This window comes from Sciurus vulgaris, assembly GCF_902686455.1.
Source record: "Sciurus vulgaris genome assembly, chromosome: 10".
Taxonomy (NCBI): domain Eukaryota; kingdom Metazoa; phylum Chordata; class Mammalia; order Rodentia; family Sciuridae; genus Sciurus; species Sciurus vulgaris.
In genome coordinates, this window is record NC_136470.1 from 102447302 (window position 1) to 102464462 (window position 17161).

General features: G+C 41.7%; 1 protein-coding gene across 3 annotated transcripts in view; it reads left to right on the top strand.

Moving 5' to 3' along the window:
* The window catches only part of SLC7A14 (solute carrier family 7 member 14), a 105253-nt gene that overhangs the window by 58426 nt on the left and 29666 nt on the right, over nucleotides 1-17161 (top strand). For all 3 annotated transcript variants that reach the window (XM_079101496.1, XM_079101497.1, XM_079101498.1), the window contains exons 3-4: nucleotides 13528-13764; nucleotides 15677-15894. In XM_079101496.1, coding sequence (XP_078957622.1) covers nucleotides 13528-13764; nucleotides 15677-15894 — 455 coding nt within the window. The remainder of the gene's footprint in view (nucleotides 1-13527; nucleotides 13765-15676; nucleotides 15895-17161) is intronic.

Here is a 17161-nt window from a genome sequence, read left to right on the forward strand (position 1 = left end):
CTCCTGTTGCTTCTTTTCTTTACATGATCATTAAACAGAAATAACCCAACTCTCCTCTCCCCAGGGCATAGGCAATGCAAGGTTGCATCCACAGTGGAAAGTGTGGGCCAGAAACGGAGGACATAACACAGCCAATCCCAGCGGACAGCAAGGTTACCCTTGAATATAGGACACTCCAATTTTCCATGACTTTAGGGAAGGTCCTCAACTTTCTCTTCTTGGCTGTCACCTCCTGTCTCATTGATAAGCAGACTTTCTCTTCAACCTCACCTTCCTCTTCTGAGCCTGTCACTGTCAAGCCCTCAAACTTGTCAAACCAGGAAGGTTAGGAGTCATTCTACAGGCATTGAGAAGTGCAGTGACATGAGCAGTAACACCATGGAGGAAGAATCTACACATATCACACAAAACAAGCAAGAAATTATGAGGCCTTAGACCCTGACCATGGCCGTCAAAAGGAAGCTTTAGAATGGAGAGGATCTGGGTACAGGGGGATGAGGGACAATGAGGGAAAGGGGAAACCGTCTCCATCCAAAGAGAGATGTGCAATAAATGTCTTTGAAACAATGATATCAGAAGAATGAATTTTATAACACAGTTTTGGTAAGAGACGGTGAAAGGAGAAACAGAAAACTCTAGCAAAAGGGCCACCAGAGAACATCCGAGGGAGCTGGGCTCCGGTGTGTGAAGTGCACTGCAGAAGGGCCTGCGTGCAGTTCCTCCCTCCATCCTCACCCACCCTCCGGAGGGAGAGGTGGCTTCTACCAAGGAGGAGCAGGATGAGAGGTTAAGGGAACTTCCTGAGAGTTCCACAGCTGTTTAGTTCTGTCAGAACTCAGAGCTAAGAGGTTGGACCCCATAGCTCATTCTCTTCCAGTTCAGGGGCCTGTCTCTGAGATCTTTGAAGCAAGTAAATCTTTCTCATTCAAACTTGTAGATCCTGTGGATCTACAAGTTGTGATCAATTCTCATTGATTGGGTCTAAAAAGCAATGAAGGCCAGCAGAGTGAGTTGTATATTTCTGGGCACTCTTAGGTTAGAGTTAGCATTAGGGTTTATAAGCTGTGCTTCCTGCCACTCTCATTTGCACCTTGTGATGGTCATCAGATGAGCCAGTCATAATGGGATCCCTGGGGAGGCGGTAGGGGAGCAGAGCTCTGGTGAGTCTCCTAGCCTTCTCCCAGGGACACAGACACAGTCTCCCGTTCCAGTATTCATCTCAGGTTGGATTTTCCATGACGTAGAAATCTTTTCAATGAAAGATTTCTAAAGATTCAGAGTATCTATGTAGAGTCTGATGAGTTGACTTGTTTTATTTTTCAGAACAACAAACCAATTTTCCTTCCTTAGATGGAAGGCAGACTTGAGAGGTGAACCAGGAGGGCTGGGGTTTTGCAACCCCTTCTCAGTGATCTAGATCACTCATTCGTTCCATACACTTGCATTTGTTTGTTCCCTAAAACACCTCTCAGGACAGCTCTTCACCACACTTGGGGATTGGAGAAACAAAAATACTGAGAAGGCAGGGAGGAAATGCAAATATGAGCAAGCGTGTCGGTCCTCCATCCTAGGGTTACTAGCTCTCCACAACAGGATCCACTGCACAATCAAATGTTGAAATCTTAATAAGGGTAACAGCTACCTGCAAGTTCATAAAACTCTAAGATATAATTCAGCAAGCGTTTGATAAATGTTAGCCTTTACTTTTTTTACTATTATTTTTATTATTATTATTAGGCAAATACTATACACCAAATACTGTACCCATCTTACCTCAGTTAGTCCTTTCATCCTCCTTGCCATGCAGATACTACTGTCTCTGTGCTATGGCTCATCATCATAGCCAAAATTTTGAGGAATTTTGACATCCCTAGCATTAGTGGGACCAATTGCATAATCCTCCTACAAAACCCTACAAAATAAATGCCATTTTGCATTTTGCAGGACAAAACTGAAGTCAGACAGGTTAGGTGACTTGCCCAGGACCAAAAGACAGTCAAAAACAAAGGCTGAGTATGAATTCAATTAATTCTACCTGGCCCAGAGTCTGTTACCCCCAAGCTACTTCACAAAGATGTATATCCCCAAATCAAAAACTCATCACTGAGAATCAAATGAATAGAGGAAACCCTCACACTTCTTGGGATTTCAAAAGAGCCTGTATTTCATCCTGTTCTATTGATTAGGAGAGCACTTTCCCAGATCTAAACTTCTGTAAATTAGGTCATGAGAATGACTTCTATCTTTCTGTCACCAGTCATCAGCGAAAAGAAAGGTGTTGTAAAGTTCATGTCGCTCTTCTATATAGGGCTTGATTGACAGCCCTTGTAGGAAGGATGTCAGTTACTAGTTTGGAGAAAGTGATCATATTTTAATAGAAATTTGCAAGGTTCTCAAATCACTGATGATGAAAATGAGTTTCCTCTGGCAATCCCAGGAAATCCTGGACTCCTTCTACATTTTCTGCAAGACCGAGTAAAGTGGACAGTGTATATCAAGAGCACCTAGTGTAGCTGTGGAAGGACTGGCCACCTGCTTTGGGCTCAGCATGGCGGAACATGCTGCTGAACACAGGAAAGAACTCCGAGACAAAGCAACAAGACATGAGAAGAGACAAGGCAAGCACCCATGAAACAAGTGTAAGCACCACCAGAGACAACAGGGCCCAGGTCAGAAGTGAAAACACCAGAAACCTCATTCCGGCTCTGCCACTGGGCCGCCTGAGGCCCTTGGGCAAGACAGCCACATCTCCTGACGTCTGGAACTTCCCCGGCAAATAAAGAGATTGAGTGTGGTTGTCTGTAACATGAATTAGGATAAACTCAGGAAAGGAAAGATTAGTTTAAGAAAGGCCCATTGTCTCAACTCCCCACACATACACACCCTTCAATCCTACCCAGCATCTGGGAGCCAGGTGTATTTAGTCCCTGCAGCTGAGCTATCTCCATTCAACCCCTTCTCTGTCATTTACCCCTGAGTGACTTGGCAAATATATTTAACCTATAACTTTCCAGACAGGTTGAAAATTATAGGTGTGCCGAGGTATTGATCCCTCAGCCCTCTGGGCAGCTGGGATGTGGCAGGGGCCCCAGGCTAATCACCTCTACCTGTGAGCAATCTGACCCTTTTACCCATTATTTTCTTCCCATCCATACAAATATCATTTTCTAAATTTGTGGCATAAAAGGGTAAAGATTGGGATTAAACTGATAACCTGTCCAGACCTTAGATTAATCATTAATAGAGGAACATAATAGATGTAAGTGAATTAATATGTAGCTGAATATGATAGTTTCTGTACCATAACTATTCCATGAAGATTAAGTCTGTGTTTGTAAATTACTTAATGTGGCCTATGTACATGGTACATGCTCAGTAATGTTGACTCTTATTATCACTACTTATTATCACAACTGGCCAGTCTCCAACCCAACAAGGCTAGAATCTTTCTCAGTCCCTAATTCCCATCCTAAAGTCCTTAAGTCCTGAAGTCCATCCCTAGGTAAAGAACTCAGGAGGCCTGCCTCCTATACACCTTTCTCCAAGTGAACCTTGCACAGAAGCATGCTTTGGGCCCTGAAGTTTCTTAACAAAGAGAAATGTTCTTCTCTACAGGGACAGCCCTCTACAAATAGGCTGTGCCTCAGAAAACACAGGAGTAAATTCATACAATAATTACTAGTCATGATAAGTGCTATAAAGGAAAATAATTAGGGCATCATGGCAAAGTTCTCTCTCTCCCTTTCTTTCTTTCTCCCTCCCTCCTTCTCTGAAGAAGCGATCTTTAAGTAGCCTCAACTCAATGCACTGAAACAGGTGCCAGTTATGCAGAGATAAGTAAGGTGCCTGCCAACGACCATGGGATAAACGCTCTTTCAAAACATTTCTGAGAATGTTTTAATTCTAAGCGTATTCGTGTAGCAGAACACTATAAATCCAGCCAAGAACACTTGGTGTATTCCTTGGAGGAACTGCCTCTTTCAAGAAGCCACCAACATAGCCCAGGGAGTTGCTCTTCATTCCCTACTGTACCATCATACAAATTCAGCTAAAAACCCACCATTGCTATTTCATTCATCAGGGACTGTATAGTTGGAAGCAATCCATCAGGACCATGTAGGTGAGACTCAGGAAGAACAGCAACCTGATCTGTGTCACCTGTGCACAGAAGAGACTGCAGTCACCGTTCACCATCCCTCTGGTCCTAAAGACCAGCAAGTGGCAACACTCATGCCTGGAAATATAAATTTAATACTTATGCCCTGAGGAAGGTCAGCCTCTCCCAGAGTTCTGAGGGACAAGGAGTGTAAAGGGGAGGGGAGGAAGAGGGAGGTGAAGGTGGTAGGTGTTCACATCACAGGAGCAGGGAGAAATGGAAGTAAGAGCTGCAACCAAATCCCTATACCCAAAAGAGTCTCTCCAGCAAGTTTCCTAAATCCTGAGTCTCAGCCCCTGTGCTTCCCCTTCCTATGTGCTGGCCCTGTTTGGAAAAAGTCAAGGAGCCATCCCCCTCATGAGGGGTCTCTCGTGCCTTTGGAAGGTCCTCCCTAGAGAGGGATCCATGCCCTTGAAAGGTGTGCTATGCCTCACCCTTCCAGGGCGCCTGCTGAGAACGCCTCTCTCTGTGGAACCTCAGCAGCTCGGTGCTCCTTGAGTGGGCCAAGGAGTCCGTGCTCAGATGTGTCCTGGAAGCACTCAACCCTAACCCTGCACATCACGTTCTCAAGGAAACAGATGATGCCCTCATCCCCACGCAGGAGCTTCTGAGACCTGTTGTCTCTGTCAGTGCCACCTTCATCTGCATTAGAAATGGGCACTACCTGCTCCTTGAGAGTGGGTGATGGGAAAGTATTTGGGTGAGAGAGAATTGCTGGTGACCAACTCAGTTCCCACTCCTTTTCCTGTATGCACAAAACCTTTTTAGCTCAGTTATCAAAGTCACCTGGTCAAGAGGCAGCAGGTTTCAAAGAAAATGGGAACTTTCTCTCCACCCTCATGATTTCTAATTGAAGTCATGGAATAGGACAAGAAGTTTCTAAGTTTAAGATTTTAAACATAAGAAGAAATTTTAGATTCTGTTTTAGAGATGCACTGAGTTCATGTGGGACCTCGTCTGTGCTCTAGATGATTTCCAATATTTCTGCCATTGCCAGGGCTTTAAAATCATCAGTCAACAATACATGGTTCCAACCTGATTTATCCTATATCCAAAGCCCATGCTTCTTTATGAATACTCCAGAAGCTACTGTTACCTAAGACTCTCTATAATTTCTTTTCCTCATCTGTAAATAATAGCTATATCTCCCACTAAAGGAATACCCACCTTATGCTAGGAGCTTTATATGTACCTTTGAATACCCAAACAGTAGGTATCACCATTGCCATTTTCCATGTGGGGAACCAATCTAGGTCTTAAGATTGGCTCAGAGAATAGCTCGCCCTGTGGCTGTAGTCCCATGAGCATTACATCAATGAATATGATTAATAATAGCATGACCAGAAAATATAATACTTGAATTCATCATATTATGGAAACTGCACCTCTAATAATCTTTGAAATATTTTCATAGAAGAAGATCCAGAGAAGATAATGAACAGATAGGCTAGTCACACAATTAATCGGCTAGTGATTAAACTTCCTGAAACTGCTCTGGGAGTCATTTCTCTGGCTATACGGACAGTTTCTTTCCTTCTTGTTTATATATTGATCTATGGGTGCTGTGGTTTGGGGACTTGAGAGCTTTCTGTTCCCTCCGCAACTTTAATTGGACCCCTGTCAGTTTCAATAACCAATGGTGTCATGCCCTCCCTGATGGACGATGCTACCCATTCCCTGAACACAGGCTGCTACTGTCCACCTGGAACTTGATTTGGCAGAGTAATCATAAGTCCCTTCTTTGACACAAAGATACATAGGCATTCCCAGACAAATTGCTTTTCTTCCAGACACATTTGTAAAAATTGCCTGGGTTTCCCTGACAGGCAATGGAGTAACCAAGGCTGCTCAGGTAGGGAGACAGTCTGACAGATCACTCTCTTAGAAAAGAAAACTATTATTTTCTTGGCTAACCAAGAGCATCAGAGAGAGGACCAGAGGACAGGTTAGTCGGGTCCCACGGGACTTGAGATAGGTGATTCTCAGAATTCAGCACCTACCTCTCAAGCGAGTCAGCAGTGATGGAGACACGTCATTACCTGCCATCTGGAACTCAGTTTCACAGAGAAAACAAATGTTTCCCAGAGAATTCATGCTCTATTTTTCCTCTGAGGTCCTATGATTTCTCTTCGTACCCCATCCCCAATCTACATTTAAGCAGGACAGGCAACCATGGGGATATATACATGTCTTAGCCCTGCTGTGGATTTATAAAAGAAACATAGATGTTTTAGGAAAACTAAGAAAATGTGTAACAACCATCTCTGCAAAATGCTATATTTGGTGAGGATGTTCTTAAAGTGCAGTGGTGTAGACCTGCAGTGTGTTCCATCCTGAGCCTGGAAGACAGTGGATAACTGGCACTCAGGAGAATTCACTTCAAGGATGAGGAATTGTTGACCTCATCCATTTGCTAGATCAACCACCCCACCTGCCTCCTTCCCCAGTGTGAAACATAATAGATACAATATGTTCAAAACTGTCAATCAGGCCTCATGTCTATGACCTCTGACCTATCATCCAAGAGCAGCCTGAACCCCTGAGAAACGCTCAAGTTGTTGCCCATCCCAGAGACCTGGATGAAACTGCAAGACTGGCAAATTGTTCCTTTGGACTCCCCACTCCATTCCCTCTAATCTCTCTCCCCATCTGGATAGTCCTCTGGCTGGCTGGTTTTCAGATCAGTTTTCTCCATTAGATTGTTAGACCCACAAAAAAGGGACTGCATTCTTTCTGCTCACCTTTAAATTCCTAAAATCTAACATAGATACACTTAGATAATACTTTATAAATGTCTGGAATGAATGAATGATGAATTGGAAAGCTACCGCACTGAATATCAAAAAACCTCAGTTCCAGCCCTGGCTCTGAAATTAAATGAACAGACAACTGCAGGTCTGGGGCTCAGCAGAATCATCTATAAAATAAAGAAACAATCCCAATGAGTAGTTGATATCTCTCCCCTCTCCTGTGCTCAGTACTACTCCGTGGGTCGACAAAGGAGTGCCAGGGGCTTTGGGGAGGTGTGGGATGAAGGCGATCCTGAGCAGACCGGCCTCCGTTCTCCCACCCCCTCAAATACAGCTATCCTGCTTTTATACTTATGTATATATCAAGCTCCCAAATAAGACTTTGAATGAAAAAAGGCCAAGAGTTTATAAAACTTTAGAAAAAGGTAAAATGAACAGTCCTTTGCTGCTTTATCCTACCAATATATTAAAACCCAGCCCCTCAATCACTTGGCCCACCTCTGTAGACTCTTCCTCAATCCCCAAAGGAGACTCATGTGGCATTCTAGCTATGCCCTTTCTTCTGCCTAAAATCACCCTACTCCGCCCCCCATTTTTTTGTGGTCAGCACATCCCAGCTCACCCTTCAATACGCAGCTCAATAGCTTCCCCACCTTACTTCTTCCCCAGCAATCAAAGAAAGTGCTCCCTAAGAGCCACACTCAACCCACTGGGTCCCCAGGTACCTCATAAGTGCTCTATAGTATCAAATGTGAACAGCTAGTATTAAACTCTTTCCTGATTGGACTATAGATACTTCAAGGTCAACTTATGGGTTGTTATCTCTGACATTCACTACAGTGCCTGATTTAGTAGGCACTTAATGCATGTCACATAAAGCAAGCAAATTAGGAAATCAGAAGTTATTTAGAAAATTGCTAAGTTAGCTGGTAAGTAGGTTAGGGAATTAGTCAGAGTAAGCTAAGCTACATGCTAATGTGTAGAAGGATTAGCAATCAAGTGTGACTTCATCATTCCAGGTGCAAGTACACCTATTTGGAAGTACTTATTTATCTCATTGCTTTCTTTGGTGGGATGTGGAGACAAATAAAATGCTTAAAGGGAGAAGTCCTTCTCCACCCTCTGCCTACTCCCAGCAGGGTCATTTTCCTTCACCCACTCTGACAACGGAAAATCTTTGCCCCTGGTTCCAAGGGGCTGATAAAGAGCCAGGGCAGGCTGTAAGTGATGTGATGAGATGCAGGGTGAGAGCAGGCAGGCACATGGACTCATTATGTTTGCTATCGGGCAGCACTGTATGAGCCCCAATTTGGAAGTTCAACATCATACACAGACTCTCTGGGAACAAGGAACATCAAGCCGATTCTTTTGTCCTACATATGGTAGAACCTAAGACTGACTTGGAAAGAACTTCACACTGAAAAGATAATATTTTTCTGAACCCTACATCACACATCACTTGGGATACAAAAGAGGGGATTAGTGGGAACTTTTTCAAATAAAGAGGCTCCTTATATCTTATCCCAACCCTCTTTTAAATGTGTAAGTTCTTAGTTTAACTGCTTTTAGGCTGGCAACTTGTCAATTAACCCACAAATAGTTCTGGATATAGAAATAAAACTGAACAGCAGGGATATGTCAAAATGTAAATAGGGATATGTTTACAATATTCTTAAAGGAAAGGTAATGGAAAAGGGTGTTGAAGTTGCAGCTATGAGGAATCACTCCCTCCCCACCAGGCCTGTTGAAATGAAGGCTTCAGATTTCTCAAGGCCCTGCAGTTCCCAGCTCTGAACAATTCTAATGAGAAAATTTCCAGCATGTGTTTTACAACTTACAGTCACTTCCTGACAGCTACCTGCACCCCGACATTGTATTCTATATTGATTTTCTCCAGCTACAAGGTGATCCTCTTGTGGAATCAATATGGCTCTTCTTCTCCAGTCATTTGATGGATAACCAAGAAAAGTGAAATCACTTGGATAATAACATAAGGCGCATATGATTAGAAAGACAACTCCTGGACAAGAATATTTTTAGTGAATTCCCAAATTAAGTAAAGATTTTTTTATATGCTAAAGAATAGCGTAGATAGAGTTAGAATAGGATTCCATTCTCCTAGTACACCCAAAACGGCTTTTGGTAATAAACACTTTGTAAGGTTTCCCTTAGTATTCTGGAATGAAAACTAGAGATAATATTACATTCCTCCACACTTAATTTTTAAAAAAATCATCTTCCCTGAGCATAAAAGATAAGCACATTTCTAATAAACACAATATTTATTTCACCGTGTGAATGTTGGAACACGAGCACATTAGCAGATATAATGCAGCTGTCAGAGGCTCGTAGTCACCTATAGAACCACTAAGAATGCATTTGTCACAAATGCACACACACTAAGGTGTGTATGTGATGCTCAGAAACTGTGAGTGATATTGCTATTGTATTGATAGTGAGGTTTTCCAAAATGATGACCAACTCTTGGTAAATTCCAAACAAAACAAATTCTAGCTGTCCCTCAATTTACCCAGTTGTTACAGTCCTAGAAAGCATATATAAAGTCATGCAAAAAAGTATTCTTTGTGTTCATACATAAATTGGAGATAGATTCAGGTTCAGAAACTAAACAGATTTGTACTTAAATGAATATCCATTGGGACCTCAGAAGTCATATAAGATGCAAGACAGTGCTTCATGCTCTGGAACGGTCCCACCTTTGCAGAATGTCTAGCAAACCAGGCCCCTGCCTATTTAATGTCACAAGTGATCACAATCATTATGAGAATCATAAATGCACACTCAGACTTCCAAAAAACCCCTAACAGAAAGCCTTGTCTTTGTTGATAACTGCAGCTTGGTAGTATTTTCCAGAGGGTTCCCCCATTAACCCAGGTGATTAAGAATTGACTCTAGTTGTGAAATCTGAGAATGATGCACTAAAGTTTATCTGGTTGACCACTTCATTTCACCCACATGAGGGTAAGAAACCAAATCTACAGTTACTAGATAATCTAAGATGAAAACCAGGTTTCCTTTTCCATAGTTCATATTTTTTATTGAAATTAGAAAGATACCCTTGAACATATCTCTTGTACATCAGATATTTTTAAATAGTTGAATGACTGACAAAAGTTTTCAGTAATTTCCAGGATATTTGGGCTTGTAAACATTCACTGCACCATTAAGTTTCAAAGCCCAGTTAGATAATCTCCAGTGCCCACCCGCTGAAAACCTGGATTCCTGCATACAAACAAATCAGAAGGATTTGAAAACACTAGAAGATCCCTTAGGATGTGTCCAAAAGAAGGATTTCTTAGAACAAATTGTCTTCTATGGTTATTGGCTGATTGATCTTCTCCCTGCTCTCCCCACGCTATGGTCATCAGGATCCCAGCAGGATGTTGGGAAACGAATGACTGAAATTCCAAAGCCTCCTTACACCATGCACAGTTGGGTCCTCTTCTGACTGAAGACAGCAAGGGACTGGTCCCTTCCCAAGACCTATGGAAGATTTAGCTTTTCACTAAATTACCCTTGACAAGTTGGTTTTTAATGGCGAATTGGGTATTTTTACTTTTGATTTAGCAGATCAAATATTATGGAGGGAATATTTGATTGCACAAACTCCACAATCCTCACTGGCTCTCCAAATTAAATTTGCGGTCAAATCAACACCTGTTTCAAAGGATCACTTGGAAAAAATTCTGTTTATGAGCTTTGTATATTTACAGGGAGTACAAATGGATAGAGAGAATAAACTCATAGTATATAGAGATTATTGGATAAAGCTATGGCTCTTATACCAAAAGGAGAAATTAGTTGCCTCCTAATCACTTCCTCACACAGAACTAGTACAGCCACACAATCTGTATGTGCAAACTCAATGCCCAAGAACTCAGAAGCAAACACACAGTCTCCAGGCTTCCAAGAAAATATCATCAGGTCCTCGTACTTAATTCATACTCTCTACTCTCCTCATGACAGAGTTCTTCAGGCCTTTCTTCAGAGACCATTTCCTCTTAATTCTAGACTGGCTCTAACAATTTAAACATCCTGTGTTGAAAGCAGCAATTTAGAAAAGAGGTGGTCTGACTGCTCCATGTAAGCAACAAGAAGTAACAATTGACAATCTGACATCAAGGAAGGGGATGGAAAGCTATTTTTCAAAGTTGGGAGAGGAGGGCTGACATAGAAACTAAAAGTAAATAGCAACCTGAGCCTTTTAATGTGGGCATCATGATCCCCAAGAGCATCTGCATAATACAGGACAATTTAGTAACTGATATAAAAGAGTTAACTTAAAAACAGAAGAAGAGTTAAGCGAGGCTCAGCATATTTTGCAGCAAAAGCAGCAAGATTCAATATAATCAAACCCTTGAGTGTCTGAGTTAGGAGACCCTCTTAATTCTAGACTCACTCTAAGATTGCATCTTGCATAATAATTCTCTTTTACAAAGAAGGAAACTGAATCTAAAGGGGTGGCCCTGAGACAGGAGCCCAGCCTAACAGGTGCAGCATTTCTTCCATAGGGACATCTTCAGGACAGAAGCAACTGGGGGAAGGAAGAGAGATTACATCACATTGAATCATGTATTGTGTCTTTGCTTTTGACATCTCCGTTTTCACTTCCTCACATTGATTACAGCCCCTTCAAAAGGAGAAGTAACCTGCTCTCTTTATTCACAAAAGTGAACTATTGTTCCCTGGTTTGTGATGAGAGAACCTCAGGGTTGGCCCTTAACACAATTGGGACTGAAGGTAAAGGTTGAGTTCCACTTACATCTGCCTACATCCCACCCCTGGTGTGTTTCCTCCAGGCTGTCCTATGTCCGTCCTCAAACAGGCCCCACACCCAGAATTCTCAGTCAGCTAAAAGAAGTTGCCAGCTCCCACAAGTTCGGGGTATTCTCAGTCTTTTCCTAATTTGATCTCTAATCACATCAAAGAATAAAGCAATGCTCCAATATTTTTCAAATATAAGTGAGCAAAATGCATGACTGGGGTGCTTATTAAAATGAAGATTTCCCCTAGAATTAGGGTTCAGTGGATGATTCTGTCGGAAGCGGGCCCAGAACCTGCTTTGGAAAATATTTGTCCTTGGCTTCTCTCTAGTCTCATCTCCTAATACCCGCTTGTACACTCTCCTCCACCCAAGTACTTCATACTGTCTCCCTCTGCCATGTCTTTATCTCTTGTTCCACCTTCTCTAGCCAATAAATTCCCCCATAGACTTCAAACAGCTGAGTACATGTCTCACATCTCTGCTCTCATTTTTCTTGTGCATTTTCACATTGTTAAGTATATACAGCCTACCATGTACACTGATTTTCTGGCATATCTTCCCCTGAACGTAGGGGTATGTGGCATTTGTTTTTCTTATTCCTAGCACTTAACATTCTGTCAAGCACTCTAAAGGTGTTTGTTAAATCATCATCTGCATGTGCTAACTTTCCTTAATAACTATAATTCACATTAATATAATAACTATATTCACATTTTTATTTACCCCCTTGATAGAGCAAAGCATTTTCACAGATTGTTTAAAGCCTCACTCTCAAATGAGGAGCATCATCTATAACATGTAAAAACTGAATGAGAAGAAGGTTATTGCATAATATAACCCTGGTGGCCATTGGCGGGGTCACACTGAATTAGGCCCAGGTAAACCCAGAATTTTTGCCACCTAAGGAGCACAAGAGAAACAACAACACAACAAAGGGGAATTTTTCTAAATAAAGATCAGTTTTCAATAGGGCAGTAGAATTAGTTTTGTTTGCCTTCCCAGGCATTCCAGTCAAAAAGTATTTGGGAAATGAGATTGGAATTGGTTAGAATTAGCATAGAATTGATTCATGTACAGCCATGTGCCCCATAGTGATGTTTTGGTGAATGATAGGGCACGCATATGACTGGGATCCCATAAGATTATAATGGAGCTGAATATTTCATATCAACCAAAGATAGCATAGCTGTCATAATGTTGCAATATCTGTAGCACAACACATTTATTCATGTGTTTGTAGGGATACTGGTGTAAACAAACCTATTGCACTGCCAGGCATATAAATGTATAGTACATATGATAATGAACTGCACATGATACTTCATAATAAAAAGAAATGACTATGTCCCTGGTTTACCTTTTTAATATTCCATATTGTTTGTCAGTGTTTTAGACTGTACTCCTACTTATAAAAAGTGTTTACCATTAAACAGTAGACTGTGTTACACTAGCAATAACCTCATGCATGTGGTATTTACTGCACCTCTTGATCATATCATTTTCTCTTCTAAACCAACTATTTCAAATATAGATATATAGATATAGATATAGATATAGAGATAGACATATACTTGGAAATGCCATATAACCTCAGTATGTAGTAGCTTATTCCATCTACATTCATGCAAATAAACTCTATGATGTTCACATAAGATCACCTAACACATTTCTCAGAAAGTACCCCATCATTAGGTGACACACGACTGGTACATAAAATTTTGTGTATTTGTTCTAAGATTCCAGAGATCCCCAACGTTTTCCACCCAAGATTGTTAGCCACCAAGAGGTGAGTTCACTCCTGAGGTCTACCATCTGTGTGTGTTTGTCCCTTGCAGGTGTGTGCTATGCAGAATTTGGAGTCCGAGTCCCCAAGACCACAGGGTCCGCCTACACCTACAGCTATGTCACTGTTGGCGAATTTGTGGCATTTTTCATTGGCTGGAACCTGATCCTGGAGTACCTGATTGGCACTGCAGCTGGCGCCAGTGCTCTGAGCAGCATGTTTGACTCACTGGCAAACCACACCATCAGCCGCTGGATGGTGAACAGCGTTGGAACCCTCAATGGGCTGGGTGAGAATGCTGTCACCTCTTTCCCTTACATGCAAACTGGCTGAGCCAAATAAGTGGATTCCTCTCTCAGACTGCAATTTGGCAAAATGTATCAAGAACCTCACATGCTTCTTTGTGGTTTTGCAAAGTAATTCTTCATACTAAGAAAATTTTTCTAACTTCCATGAACTCTTTATACCAAAAAATGCTCTTCACAGCCTTATTTTAAAAGGTTGAGCATCTCTTATCTGAAATGCTTGAAACCAGAAGTTTTTTGAATTAGGGATTTTTTCAGACTTGGGAATATTTGTCTATACTTAATGAGATATCTTGGAGACAGGACCCAAGACTAAGCACAAAATTCATTTATGTTTCTTGTATGCCTTATATAAATAAAACCTGAAAATAATTTTATTAAATATTTTTAATATATTCATAAATGAAACAAAGCTTCATGGTGTGATTTTTTATACCATGGCATCATGTCAGCACCCAAAAATTTTCAGATTCTGGAGCATTTAAGATTTGAGAATTTTGGAATAGGGAAGCTAAACCTATAATAATCGAAAATTAGAAAGAGCCTGAATATTCTTCGATGGAGCAAGTTAAGTTAATTATGCATATTATGCACATAACAATTGAAAGAATGATTAAGGAGGCCTATGGTAATAACATGAAATATATTTTAACATGTCATAAACCAAGGGATACAAACAGTTCCATACATGTACCATGTCAAAAACTATACAAAAACAAAACAAACTCAGGAAAAAGAATTGGAAGGAATTTCTCTGATAGCTTCATCAGAATATTTTTTTCAAATTTTCATAAATAAACATGTGTTCATTTTCAAATAAAAATATATTTAAATGGATTCCAGTCTAGCAAAGGTCAAGGAAGGGTAATAGAGCTGTCACAGGTAATGACAACTAAACACCTAACATACCACAAGACCTTAGGCTACATCTGTCACCTGCCACTCACTTCCCATCGTTCAAATTCATGGAAAGCTAACCTGTAAGGAAGCCCTGCAGTCTTGCCTCCAAACTCCCAAGGAATGAGTCCGTGGCTGTGACAAGTCATTTAAATTCAGTGTCTCTAGCTCAGAAACACTGACAAAAATGCTGAGCACCGAGATACCATGACAAGATAAAATGTATGCAGACTGTGCCTGTGTGTATACTGATCTCAGAAACTTTAGGACTGAAATGGCCCAAAATTCAGTCACCCATCTCCTAACTTTACAGATGAGGTCCAGCGCGACAAAGCAACGCACCCAAGGCCACACCACTGGCAACTGGCAAAAGCACAGCTGAAATTCAGGACCCCTGGCTGTGGCAGCAGTGCCTTTTCTACTCTATAGAGGGCAGGAGTTCACTGGCCAATAGGCAAGGCCAAGCAGGCAGGGCCTATTTGCTGGTCATTTTCTCTCTGCAACCACAACCCCACAAATGGAAAGAAAATCCCTCTTAAAATGGTTTTCGGAGACACACATTTTTAAATTTGCTAATAGAAGATTTTTGGAATGTAATGGAAATTTTACAGACTAGAAAATGAACCATCATGAAGATAAAACCATTTTCAGAACACATTAGACCTCTAGACACATCCCAAATGTTCAAGGACTGTCCCGATTTCAAATATTCTATGCCATGATCCATACACACTTCATAATTGCCACATCACACATCCCAACTTTGGGTCCAAGACATCAGGTCATCTTACCTGATAGACGCATATTTGCTTGTGGACCACAGTAGAGGCATGTTTACACACACACACACACACACACACACACAGAGTTCCTTCTCCTCCTGACACACTGACCATCACTCCAAGGGGCAGAATAAATGCAAGGGCATGGGATGGATCAGGAGTTGGCATGGCCCTTTCTTCCCTCTGGACAATACTAAACCCTGTCCCTCTGCTCTAGGGAAAGGTGAAGAATCATACCCAGACCTTCTGGCTCTGGTGATTGCTGTCATCGTGACCGTTATTGTTGCTCTGGGGGTGAAGAATTCCGTGGGCTTCAACAACGTCCTCAATGTGCTGAACCTGGCAGTATGGGTATTCATCATGATCGCAGGCCTCTTCTTCATCAATGGAAAGTACTGGGCAGAGGGCCAGTTCTTGCCCCACGGCTGGTCAGGGGTGAGTTCATTCCAAAAGCCTGGTAAATGCTCTCTGTCTCCCACCCTGAGAGCAGTCTTAAGACATATTTTCAAGAAAATGCTGCTCTGTCCCATGATCCTCAGGGCAACCTCCTTGTCACTGTAATCTGAATTTAACTGGAATATTCTGAAGAAATGACTCTTTTTTTAATGTACTTGTTTCACAAACATCTGTTGTGATCCTATTTTATACAAATAATAATAATGACTCCATGTGATCACCCGCAATATGCTGAACGTGGTGCAAAGTAGTCTGTATGTGGTATTTCATTATCCCAATAATCTTTTTGTGGGACCAGGGTACTAGGGATTAATTCAGGGGCACTCAACCACTGAGCCACACCCCCAGCCCTATTTTGCATTTTATTTAGAGACAGGGTCTCACTGAGTTGCTTAGCACCTCACTTTCACTGAGGCTGGCTTTGAACTCAAGATCCTCCTGCCTCAGCCTCCCAAGCTTCTGGGATTACAGGAAGATTATTGGGATGAAGAGTGGCACCCGGCTTCATCCCAATAATCTTAAGAGGAAAATATTTACATTCAGGTCAAAGAAATCACACTTGGAGGGCTGGGGCTGTGGCTCAGTGGTAGAGCACTTGCTTAGCATGTATGAGGCACTGGGTTCAAGCCTCAGCACCACATACAAATAAATAAAATAAAGGTCCATCAACAACTAAAAATAATTATTTTAAAGATACACATTTTTAAAAAAGAAAAAGAAAACACACTTGGAAAGATCAAAGGACTTGCTTTTTAAGTAAGTGGCAGAATCAGGACCCAAAGCCAGGACTGTGGACTCCAAAGTCTGTACAAGAACCGCTCAGTTCTGTAGAAGTCTGCTAGAGTCTACTAAGACAAACAGGCACATACATAAATAGAAAGGCAGTAAAGGAAGCCAGGGAGAGTGGATGCATAGGGGAAGGATGAGTTTTGCCTGGATATAAAACTAGGCAAAGGACAGTTTTTCATCCAGTCCCAACATTTGACTCGATAAGGGTCTGAGGGCAGTTGAGGTTGCTCAATGGAGGGTTCATTGTAAATTCCATTTCAGAGACATGGTTCATAGCAGAGAAGTCTACCTAGTGTTGTCAGGGGGTCAGCAAGAGAGCGGGCTGGACCAAAGGACATTTTCAGGTCTCATCCACATAGATGGTGGTGTGGTTTATGTTAAACCCAAATGGGAAGGTCAGAGTGGCAAATTCTTTACAATGACAGGTGATTCTAAGTTGTGTCTGGTTTCTTTCTCC